Genomic DNA, 12,611 nt, shown 5'->3' with positions numbered 1-12,611 from the left:
GCAGCAGCAGAACCCACCCCAGCACCTGCAGGATCATCCAGTCCTACCCTTACCCTGACCTCTAACCTCGTTCTACCAACCCACAGCTAAACCACCCCCAGAGCACTTTATACCAGTTCTGAACTCATTTGGGGATGGTGATTCAACCACGTCCCTGAGCAGCCCATTCCAGTGCTTAAGAACCCTTTCTATAATCAAGTTTTTTCCTCACATCCCACCTCAACCCCCCCTGGCACAACTCAAAGCCCCTTCCCCTGCTGGGTACTGAGCCTGACCCCTTCCCCCTCTGCTACTCCCTCTCTCAGGCAGCTGTTTCTCATCCAGAGAAACTGCCAACAAGAACCAACTCAAAGCAACAGCATCACAGCTGCCCTGCAACAGCTCTGGTTTCCTTCCACCCACGTTTTCTCCCCTGGTGGGGATGCTGACAACAATTCCAAGCAGGGACAGAGTTTCTTGGCTTTCTGCAGCCTCATCTCCCCCTCCCAACCCTTCCCCTGCTCCATTCCTGGCTCCTCTCTTGCTCACCCCCACCCTCTCCTCCTCCCAGCCAGCAGCATCCCTGCCCACAGCTCATTCAGCAGGAGCACATCCCCCTGGGACTGAAATCCTGCAGCCCCCCGGTTCAGGACTGCTTGGGGAAGCCCGAGGCTGGCAGGGATGATCCCGGGAATGATTTGCCCCCAGGCAGGGGGCAGCACAGGGAGATTTCCAACCAGCAGGAACCAGCTCTGGCTCTCTCCTGGAGGAGTGGCATTCCCAGCACTTCCAAGCATCACTCGCTCACCTCCAGCCAAAGTCACAGCAGGAGAGGGGAGAAATAAAGCTTTGTGAAGGCCTTTTTAAGAGAATTTTATTTTGAGTGGTTCTTACAAAGATTGTTGCAATATGAAAGTCTTTGTTTGATAGAAATATCAAGCTGTCTTGTCAAACACACTGAAGTAACCCAAAAATATATTTCAGAGCTCACAGAGCTTAAAAAGAGCAAAGATTATATGCAACCAGAACAAAACACGTTTCTGTATTTCCTACTTGTTTTCAGACTCTGCTGAAATCCTTCAACTGTGCCCCACTGCATACAAAGAAACTCATCTGGAAATGCAGAGATAGTTTTGTTTGGAAACTTAGACACACCTCACACAGTATTTACAAAGAAACTTTTACAGATACATTAATCAAAAGTTACCATCAAGAAATAAAACCCTTCAATCCTATTTTTACCAATTATTCAGCACAAATCAAGCTGAGTGGCTGCCTCGAGTCAGCTTTCAGTAGCCTGTTGGATTTCCCATTTATACAAAACACTAAATATGTCCCTTCATAAAGTCTATCTCTGATATTAACCTTGCGCAGATCGCCTACATTTAGTGAAATGTAAAATGTAATTGCTGCATTAAAAGAAAGGCTTGTGAAACATTAAAAATGCCATCATGTCCCATCTGCCTTTTACAGAGAACTTGTTTTCTATGAGCTACTTCTCAGTTCCTACAGATCACCTTAGTAAATGTACAAGAATTACAAGGCAGAACAAGAAGTCAACAGCTTTGTATACAGTGGAAATGCTAGTTAGGGAGAATGAACACACTGCATTTCTGCTTACTTCATTTTATTTTTAAAGGTAGCAGGAAGTGTACACAAAATGACATTAAATCCTTTCCTTTAGTTTTATCTAAATAAAAGATAACTCAATCTTCCTCCAAAAAATAACTATGTACAAAACTGACTAAATCCATCTTCATCGTCGCACAGGAACCAGTAGCTGGGTTGCAGTCATGGAGTCCGGGAAAAGGCTGTGGTATGTTGGAAGAGGTACATAGGCTGCCGTAATCATTTTACCTGTTTGGAGAAAATATTTAAAACAATAAATCAGTCTTTGGTCACTTCTGTAATTCCTGAGCAGAGGGCAGCTCTGCAGAGGAACCTCACTCACCTGCAAACCACCTCCCGTGCAGCGCGTTGACGGCCGCGATGGCGGCGGCGATCGAGGGACACTTGACGTACACATTGCCCTGCAAGACACGAGTGGGGGGCCCATCAGTGGCTGGAGGAGCCCCACAGCCCCCCTGACACCTCCCTGCTGTGGCTGTGACAGGGACAAACCTGCAGGCGGTGTCCCCACTGCTCCCAACAGCTGCTCCCAACAACGGGTTCCCACAGGCAGAACCAGGAGGGAGCCGAGGGCGGTGCTGCTGGGGGGGTCCCAGTTACCTCTGGATGAAACTGGGGCAGAGCAGCCCCAAGGGGACCCTGACCTGGCATCAAGTGACAGGCTGCTCACTTGAGAGCCTTTCCCAGAGAGCATCAGGCAGCTCCCCAGGACAAATCTCAAGAAATAGAGGAAGGCAGGAGGTGTCTGATCACCCCTGCTGCAGGCTGCCCAGAAAATTCTGTCCATCAGCAGCTCCACCAGTGCTGCAGGAGCTCTGCTCACTGTGAGGTTTTCAGAGGGGTTACAAATTCCCCCTGCCCCAGGGCAAGAATCAGGCCCAGCACTTCAGGGCAGACACTACTGCAAACATTCTGTGGGAACTTCATCTCTCTTGCCTTGTACAAGGACTGAGACAAAGGGACAAAACCCCTCAGAGCAGAGCACGAGCAGCCTGAGATGGTCTCTAATGGGAACGAGAGGGAGATCCTTCCATTCTGCCACAGATACCTGAAGTTTTTTTTTCTGCAAATGAAGCCCCAAAACAGCCTCACCCTGAGTTCTGCAATAGTCACATTCAAGATGCCCACAGCAATGTGTGCCCACAGCACACAATTTTCTGTCTGCGTGCTTAGAAAAAAAGAATGCTGACCAAGCAATTCTTGAACCAGATCAGATCTCAGCTGAAACAGATTTTACAGGAAAAAAATGTACGAGCCAAGAGAACCCAGCCTGCCCTTTCTTTACAGCAGCCTCTGGCAGCCTGTACAAACTCTTCCCACTGTGATCCAACTCCCTCCTCCCAGGGGGAACCCAAGGGCAGGGGCTGGTTTCAGGCACCAAGCTGCTCACAGCAGTTCTGTTCCCAGCACAGCAACAGAAAGCTGTCACTTGGTGTCACACACACAGCAGCCAACACAGGGCAGGTGCTGGGTGGGATCACAGCCTCTCCCCACAGCCCATGACACTGCCAGCCCTCACTCTGGGAGCCTGGGGAACAGTGGAAATTCATAATCAAATACAATATTTTAAAATGCCAGTGGGTATTTTGTGCCCGGGGCATTGCTGTGCTGCTGCTGTGACAAAGCAGATGTCACTTCTTTTAAATCTACTTGCTAGTGAAACAAATTTGCAGCTCTATGTGCTCTGGACCTGTGGGAGGTGTTTGGTTGTTGTGGTGTTTGGGAGGTTTTGTGAGATGATTTTTGTTGTAGTTGGGTTGGTTATTTTTCCATCTGTGGAAGGACTCTTCTGAGACAAAAAAGACAGTAACAGTAACACTGCTGGGAAGGTTTTTACAGCCCTGCAGTCAGCTTGAGGATAAAACCTGCCAAGAAAGCTTGAATGTTGTCTGCTCTGCTGGGCAACTGCTCAGCTCTAACCTAACAGTGCAGAGACCCACGTGAAAGGGTTTCAGGTGACCAGAGTCTTCTGCAAAAGCAGCACAGTAACAAAGGTTTGTGAGCACAATCCCATCTGCTCCACACTGACAGGGACAGGAGAGGCCACTTCAGCTTCTCACAAGGGAACAAATCCCAGCAGGACACTTCCAGGATCCAACAGTTACAAATTTATCTACTGCTGGCAGTGTTTGGAAACTGTACTTCAACTTGGGCTGTGAATTCTATATCAAAGTGGCTCAGGCAAAATACCTTTACAGGCCTTCCACAGTTTATGTTCTAGGAGCTGGAACACAGGGGAAAAGATAAACAATGGTGTAAACAAAGTGATCCCTCCAGGCACCAGGCTGTAATGAAGCCTTCAGCAGCAGCCCCTCTGCTCCTCCTGCCCTCCAGCCCTCACAGCCCACTTAACACCACTGCTTCCAAGCATGGGACATCCCATGGGATGGAGCAGGCTGCCCTTGGGTGAAGGTTGGGTTCTCCACAAGCAAAGGAAACTCAAGTCCTGGCTTTTGGGAAAGGCCCAGCTTAAGGGAAAAGCCAAATATGCCAACATTCCAGAGGTTTATTTCCACAGAAATTGAGTTTATGCCACTCTGTAAGAGCAGACTGCAGCCTCAGGAAACTGCTCGTGCCTGCACCTGAGTGACCCACAGTGACTCAGAACAAGAGGGAACCACCTACATTCTGAAAAAGCTGCACAGAAACTTCAGAGAATTTCCAATTCAGTAGGAAAAAAATATTTGTAATGCTCCCTTTATACAAAACAAAACTCCAAAAAGCTGCTCAGTCTCTCCCTGGGTCCAGGCCTTACCTGAGCTGAGTTTTTGTCTACATAGATGTGGATAACTCCCCCATGTTTGTTACATTCCTCGATCACATCATCTTTGATTTCTGTATCCCAGCCAGCTTCTTCTTCACTGTGGGTGGTGTAGGAAGAACAGGACAGACATGGAATTATCACCCAGAAAAAATCCACCATGAAACCCATTAAAAAAAGCCCCTCTGCCAACGTTTTGATTCCTTCCTCAGATGCTGAAGTCATCAAAATAGTCCAAACAGAAGCAGAGGATAATAAATCACTTACGTTTGAGGATTAAACATGTTGGAAAGCTGGAAGCACTGTGTTGCAAGTGGTTGTACAGAGGCAGCTGCAGCCAGAACTGTTGTAATGGAAAAAAACAGTAACAATTTTATGAACTTGCTATACACAGCTCCAAATAAAACTACTCTCTTCCACCCATTCTTTAAAATCCAAACCTCCAGCAATAACAGCAACAGGTCTGACAGAAAGGTGAAGACAGGAAAGCAAATTTCATAATTAGACACAACCTGTGACAGGGAAACTTTATACTGATCAATACAGAAAACAGCAGAGAGGAGCTACAGCTGAAGCTACAAAGGGAAAAGATAACCCTGTACCTTGATTTTGGCAGATTTTCAATTTAAAACATTAACAGGCATCTTCATACACATCTGAAAAATCTGCCTGAATTCTATGTATGCCACCTCAGATTTTTTTCTCCTCAAAGAAGCCAACCTGCAGCTCAGGGTGGAGTGGCACTTCCCCCCTGACTTCATGGGAAGTGACAGACACATCTGACAATTCTCAACATGTATTTTAAAGCACCCTGAATTATCCTTCAAAAATTGTATCTCTTCCTTTGTGCCTTGGAAACACATAGCACAAAATATTTGACAACTGAATTTATAAACATTTTAACTCTAGATTAGATCTACACTCTTTCCCAGAAAGTATGAAATCATTACTTGTCATTTAGTGCTGCTCCTTACAGACAAGCACTGCTCTGCAGGCTGCAAGCTCCTGGTCCTTCAGCTGCACTACAGGCAACCTTCTCCCTGCCCCTGCAGCCATCAGGGGTTACACAGTCACCCAGGGGCTGGAACCACAAACTCCTGATTCTCCAATGACCCCTCCAGTCCCTCCTCTAAGGCAGGAATTCCACACCCAACCACAACTGAGCCCACAAAAAACCCACCCAAGCCCACACATTTTTTAGGACTAATACATGTCTGGAGAACAGAATCAGAACATAGCAATAATCAATACATGCTTGGTTCCTACAGGCAGGAGCACAGTGCAAACCCTCAGGCTGCTGCTAAGTCCCACACCAGCAGCACTGCACTTATCAACATCTTAAACAAAACCTACTGGCTACAAGTTATAACAAATGTTATTTACCTTCACTCTGCTGAGATAGTCTTGTTTGCAAATCTAGAGAAAAATACACACAAGGAAATTAGAATGCTTGCATGTTGTGCTGTGTTACCTGCCAGCCAGGCTGTTCAGCTTGTATTGTGGGTAAGAGTTTGTTCAAGTTCCTCAACCAACTCCCACTGTTCCTCTCTAGCTGTGAGGAGTTTCACTAATTTCAGCTTCTCAGCTAGAACAGATATTCCCTGACCCCAAAGTACTTCAAAGAGAAAAAGTACATTAAAGGGAAAGACACAACCGTGTCCTTTAATTCTGTGTTATCACTTCCACTTTGCCTTGGCTGAGTTTGAACCATTTGTAAGATCTATTTTGTTCCATTAAGAACAATAATTACAGCAATTCTTAGAGGCATTCATTAGAAGTTTGGCAGCTTAACAGAAAGCATTTAAGACACAGTTATCCACGTGACACTCTGAAAGCAATTATCAGATGCCATTTCCAGTAGTGTAAGGTGACAGTTCACCTGCTACCTTTTCATATAAATGTCATCATGATACCAATTGTAGTTTTCAAATGCAAAACATTACAAACTGCTCAGAACATTTAATTTGCCAAAACACTAATTACTTGTAAAGCAATATAAAGCTCTTCTAATTTGAAATAACAGGAACAGAGAAATGAAACTTTCTAACCATTTTCAAGTACACAGCTGCAATACTTGACCTCTTTAAACATGCAGATAAAAGAATCAGGATGCAAGAACTGGAAGCATAAACCTCTCCACTTCCATTCCCATTTCACTCACACAAACAAAAGGTGTCAGAAATACTGAAGTTCACCATCACCTCAAGTCACTTGTTTAGAAAGCAGTGAAATAATGGACCCCAAGTGAGCTTCCAGGCTTACTTGAAAATACCTGAGGATATCAGATGTCAACGTATTTTTCCCTTTTCTGATAAACCCTCCTCCACAGTGACTCTGGGAGACCAAAAGAAGTTATTTTTATTTATTTATCTTTGCTTTAAGTACAAGGCAATGAGAGCCCTGAAGGCAAGTCTGAAGTACCTCCCCCAAGTGACTTTCATGGAAGAACACAAACTGGGAACCTCACTGAAAAACAAAGAGATGCAAGGAGCAAGTTCTGAAGGCTGAGCTGTAACACAAGAACTGGCTCCATTTAGCATCAACACAAAGAAACCCTCAACTCCACAGAGTGAGAAATACCATAACAGGGAAGCACTGTCTTAGCCCATGTTCTGGGAAACCTGCATGGATTTGGCTAAATCTGTAACTAATTCCCCAGTTAATTACAACCCAAACTTTTTTTGGTAAAGAAATGTGTTTTGCTTTTTTTAAAAAACAACCCCCAGCCTCCTGAAGCACTTGACAGATGAGGACAGAGCCTTCTCCCTCTGCAGTTCTGACACAGTTGCACATACACACCAGCTACACCTGAACTCACCACTTTTCACCCTGGGGCTCTGCAGCCAAAGGCAGCAAATCTACACAGCCCATCAGTTCAAATTCTGTCTGGGACCAAGAGCAAAATCTGTTCTTAACACAGGAGAAACAGCTGACAGTGCTTCTGTCAATAAGTTTCACAGCTTCACTCTCTGCTACCTCTGAAACAACACCCTGTGCATCACCTCTTGTATCAACTCAATTTCTCACCACTCACAACTGAGGAATGGTCTTCTGCCACTTCCAAATTTACACAGAATTTTAGCTTTGTATCTCTTCACTATCAACTCTTAATTCTTCCCTATGTGCAGTTCTAATGGTATGTGGAAACTAAATTTAACACATCTGCCAAGTTAAGGTCAAAATAACTTTTTCAGCATGTTCTGTGTATAAAATCACAAGGAGCAAGTGCAGCATGATTAAGATGTACATGCTTAGTAAAGAAAAAGCAGAAATAGCTATCAAAGCATTTTGTGTATGAAATGAAGTGACCTGTTTATTTTGAAACACAGCTAACTTCACAGAAACATAACCCTGCCAAGCACTCCCCAGATTTCTAAGTCATTACTTGTGACAGAAGAGGGGCTGTTACCATCCAACTGGGGTTCTGGGTGGTAACACCTACTCATTCATCCCTCTACTGCAGCTCTGCCTCCATGGTTTTCATAAAGAGAGCTCCCTCCAAAAAGGAAGGAATGTTTTGTCCCACGAAGCATTACAGAAATGGTCACAGAATCATAGAAATTAGGGGTCAGTAGCCTCATGGGCATTTAAAGTTTCAGATTTTCAGACAGAATTTACTCAACAGTTCACAGATAAAACTGTTCAGCTTCAGCTCTTTTTCCTGCTGGAATTTTCTCCATGGGAATAACATCCAAGTTCTCAGGTCTGCCATGGAACTAATTCTTCCCTATTTCAGCTTAATTCTTGAACAGGTCACATGAGTGACCAAGCTGTTCATGCATGTGTGTGTGTCCCCCCAGAGGCTCAGGTGTGCTCTCTCTAGGGGCACAGCTGCCCTTTCAAAAGGCATCACACTCAGAGCTCGTTTCCACTCCCTGATCACTGGAGTTTTGAGCTATTTTCCTTCTCCTTGGCCCTGTTTCACTGCTAAGCTCCCAGGCTACATCATTAGAATTTATTTCATCCTGAGCAGATGAACACCACACCCCTCTACTGACAGGACCCCTGTGCTTTCCTCACCTCACTCCTACTCTTATTGACCATCATTATTAACCTAATATTAAGAGATCAGCCCAAAATCTCAACTTTGGCTTTACCAACAGCCTCTGGCTTTCCCCTCTTTCTGTGAACAAGTTTTACACATCTTGTACTTCCTGTTCTTCTCCAGTTTCTTAACTTCCAAATGACACAAGTTAGAAGCTGAGCAGGAAGAGTTCTACTACTGCTGCTTGGTCAGGGAATGGCAGTGGAATCAAGGACTGTTAGTCCTGAAATGCAGCTTCCCTGAAAATATGCCAGGCTAACAATAATCTCCAGTTTCCCACATTCAGTGTGATACTTGAAGGAGAGAAGTGAAGTCAGTGACAGGACTGGAAATCCATATTCCTAGTTCACCTTCCCTTAAATTCCAAACTGTATGCCCAGTGTCCCCACTACAAACTGAGGCAATGAGATTATTCTGAAATATTTTCATTCAACCTCAGCCCTGCTTCCTTTCTGACCTTGTCAAGAGTCAGTCAATCTTCACCTATCTTTTCATGTCTTCTATAAACTCTGATTGCTGGTGATTCTCAATTTATCTACTTCCCAAACTAAAACCATTTATTATTATAGATATCTCTTATCATCAGTCTTTTTTCTAGTCTTTATTCACTCTCTGCTTATTCCTTATTTCTTTTGAGGTAGTTAATCCCCCTTGTTGGTGTGGAGCCCATGTCTAACAGGATTGTTTCTTCTTTCTCTGGAATACAGATCCAATATAGCATTAGCAATTTGGAACTGAAGAAACTTGCTGGACATTGCCTGTCCAAACACCAAAGCTGCTCAGATCAAAAGAAGTTATTGCCTTGTTTCTTCAACCACTGCTTTTGAAATCAGAAGCCTTAGTTACAGACCTGTTTTGTTTATCCTTCCATTTAAACTTGAGCAACTCATGACCCCTCAAGTCAATGGTCATTTCTATTCTCATCCATAACATCTTCATTACTTACCAAATTGAGTTTAAAATAGCATCCCCTCTTCATGAGTCAGTGAGTGTTTGATGAAGAAATTTGTCGGATATCACATCCAGGAATATCTGGGCCCCACCATTATTACTAGCAATTCTTCTCCAATCTGTATCAGGGAAGTTAAAGTCTCCCATAATGACATAATTCCTGGTAGTAATTTTCTCTAGCAAGAGTAAAGAGATCTTTAATCCATAACCAAATCTCACTTTGGGGATAGCTCATGACTCTACTGTAGTAAAAAGCGTAATCTTTTCCCAAAAGTTACTTAAGCTGCACATGTCTGCATTTCTCCTTTTGTACCATAAACAATGCTACTCCTACCAACTTTTATTTCTACAGTTACTAAACATGCACATTCTTCACAAACCTGTATTCAGCCTCATTTACTGCTCCACAGCCATGCTGTCTCACACTGATTCCATGCTTTCCTAACAGTCAGACATTTTTGGCCATGTTCCTGATTTGGGAAGTTAGGATTTGTTTGCCTTGCTTGTTTCATATCTGGGGGTGGGAAAGGATCCATGGTTTTTTAAAAATATTTCTCATTGACTACACCTGTTTCCAAGCAAGACAGTCACACCACCACCACTTGCATTAGAGGTGATGTATTGTTTGTGCTGTTTGCCTTTCCTTCTCTTGCTGGACTAGATAAGATTTTTCCTTGCCACTGTGTATTTTTTATTCTTCTCAAACAGAAAAAAAACCACATTAGGCTTCAACCTCCATTTTTCCTTCACTAGACAGTTCCTCTTCCTTTCAACTATGTAACTACAGGAAGACCCTATTGTAATCTTTTAGTTTTATGTGTATGCTCTTCTCAAAGCTGCACCTGAACTTCAGGAACATGATTCAGGTCTATCTTAAGTCTGAATCACTTCTGTCACAAACTGCTGGAAGACAAACACAAGAATGCCACTCATGCTTTGTTGATTTTCTGTCCCTTCACACCTTCCAGCATGTAGTTATTTGTGACATTCAAGTCTTTTCTACTCCTACAACAGTTTCATGCCCTTTATTCTCATATTAATAAAAAAATGAAGAACAACATGAAGAAATTCCATTCTGTAAATTCCTAATGTCCTGCAAGAGGTTACTCACAGCTCTAGTTCTGAAGCCCTCTTGAACAATTGGTTGTTTTGGTCAGCTCTGAACTAGCAGCACAAGAACATCCTCAGCCTCATTCTCCCTCACAACAAAATGAAGTCATGAACATTTCAACATCCCCACTGGCAGAACACACACACTACAGCCAGTTCCAAGCATCACACAAATTCCCTGTTGTGCAGTGCCCTCCCTCACCAGGACATACACTGCACAGACATAACACTACTGCAGGCTTGGTTGTGTCCCCCATGAAGTCCTAACAACCTTCCTGCCTCTGTTTTTTTTTTTTTTTTCAGAAGGGTCAATTCCCTCCCAGTTATGAGCCCTGCCACTTTCAGCAGTCAACATTTACACTGCAGTACCACAAAAGAGTCCCCTTTAGTACAGGGGATAGTAAAAGTAGAGATGGAGGCTTGGGATTAATTAAGTCAACTACAACAGATTTGCCAAAACTAATGCAAAGTGAAGGATGCCCAGAGCTGTCATGTACTGTCACTGCTTATTTACTCATAGATTTGCCATGTTTTACAGCTTGTAAAACATGCTGTAATACCTATGTTCTCATTTTAAAAGATCACAAAATATAGTCAAGTACCTCTCGACTCAAAGCCATAAAGTACTTTTGAAAAACAAATAGGTCATGATTTCTTACCTGCCACAGCTCCAAATGCCAAAGATCCACTCATCTGCAGAGCCTGCTGTGCAGCTGGGGGGATCTGCAAACCAGTGCCTGGAACAGAGCACCAATGTAGCCTGTAGCACTTTTCACTCAGGGATGCAGTAACACAATTACAAAACCACACAATGTCAGGTTGGAAGGGACCTCAAGGATCTTCTCATCCAATCCTTCTAATATTATTGTTTATCTGAGATGTCTCAGCACCCCATCAAGCTGAGACTTCAAACTTTCCAGAGTGGGGGAACCCACCACTTCCCCTGGGAAACCATTCCAAGGTCTGACTGTCCTCATGGGGCAAAATTTTTCTGATGTTAAATCAGAATCTCCCCAGGAGCACCTTGTGCCCTTTACCCCTTGTCTTGTCCACGGGACTCCTCGTAATCAGGGAGTCTCCATCCTCTTTGTAGCCCCCATGTATGGACTGGAATGAGTATCAATATAAAGCACAATGTTGCAGTGCAGGTACTGGAACAAATGCCAGAAACCTTAAGTGTTTGTTAAGTGCTTAACAAAACCCACTGTGTGCATGCAGCATGACATTCAGTGGGGTGTGCTAACCCCAGCCTGCATTTTCACACCTTTTTTTTTTTTTCCTGTTAATCCCCAGACATACCTTCTGCCAGTCTTGCCATCAACTGAAGGCGACCAGTTGTTCCCAAGTCAATTCCAGTCCGTTCCAACTCATCACTGTCCAAGAAGGAACTGGCACTGGAAGCATCCGTGCGCTCAGTCACGTGCCCAACTTTCATGGGCCTGCCAGCCAGCTCAAACCCATTCAGCTGTTCCAAGGCCTTTTTGGCACATTCAGAGTCTGAAAACTGCAGGATGGAGAAACAAACACTCAGTCAGACTGCCCAAAGGGCTCAGGAAGGCTTCTACTGTATGGAATATCCAGTTAAGTAAGCACAAGAAACACTAAATTTAAGGTAGCAATAGCTACAAGCTAATTTAAATGTGCTGGGTTTTTTTATATATTCACAAGATGTATTATGTTATATATATTCACTTAAACCAAACACACAATAGTTTGGATATTTACCTTCTTATATTTAAGTAAGCATATATTTAAAGATATATTACTGTTGAAACCAGAGCACCTAGACATTGCAATCAACAATCAGGGCTGTGGTTCCTTTCAACACTTTCCCAACATGACACTCACTCCCTTCCTGACCTTGTAACTGACATTTACTGTCTGTTTATACTGGGTAATGTCAAATTAAATATACACATTATTTTCTCAGTGTTAAAACCCTAAAATACCAGCTGTGGAGTGAGTTTGGTTTCATTTCTCTGAAGTGCCAGAGGTGCCAGCCAAGACTTTTTTTCCCAGGTCAAAAAACCCAAGTTCACAAAATTATGTATCTGAAGGTAAACAGGAAAGTTTTAGCCTCTCACATTTTATTTCCTCCAAAAAAGCTCAGATTCAGTAATTTTCACAGCCAGTCTT

General features: G+C 43.6%; 1 protein-coding gene across 8 annotated transcripts in view; it reads right to left on the bottom strand.

Annotated features, from left to right (window-relative positions):
• Positions 1-836: 836 nt before the first annotated feature.
• The window catches only part of RBM39 (RNA binding motif protein 39), a 30,959-nt gene continuing 19,184 nt past the window's right edge, over positions 837-12,611 (bottom strand). For 3 of the 8 annotated variants that reach the window (XM_071759368.1, XM_071759370.1, XM_071759375.1), the window contains 7 exons: positions 11,775-11,979; positions 11,135-11,212; positions 5,753-5,785; positions 4,637-4,712; positions 4,364-4,469; positions 1,931-2,009; positions 837-1,836 (listed from right to left, as the gene is read on the bottom strand). In XM_071759368.1, the coding sequence (XP_071615469.1) occupies positions 1,736-1,836; positions 1,931-2,009; positions 4,364-4,469; positions 4,637-4,712; positions 5,753-5,785; positions 11,135-11,212; positions 11,775-11,979 (678 nt within the window). In that variant the 3' untranslated portion in view covers positions 837-1,735. Of the gene's footprint in view, positions 1,837-1,930; positions 2,010-4,363; positions 4,470-4,636; positions 4,713-5,752; positions 5,786-9,360; positions 9,542-11,134; positions 11,213-11,774; positions 11,980-12,611 lie in introns of those variants that run through there. The other 5 variants (XM_071759371.1, XM_071759372.1, XR_011728969.1 and 2 more) reach the window with 4 other exon arrangements.

This window comes from Heliangelus exortis, chromosome 16, assembly GCF_036169615.1.
Source record: "Heliangelus exortis chromosome 16, bHelExo1.hap1, whole genome shotgun sequence".
Classification (NCBI taxonomy): domain Eukaryota; kingdom Metazoa; phylum Chordata; class Aves; order Apodiformes; family Trochilidae; genus Heliangelus; species Heliangelus exortis.
The sequence above is the reverse complement of the archived record's forward strand: the minus strand, read 5'-3'. Positions and strand labels throughout refer to the sequence as shown.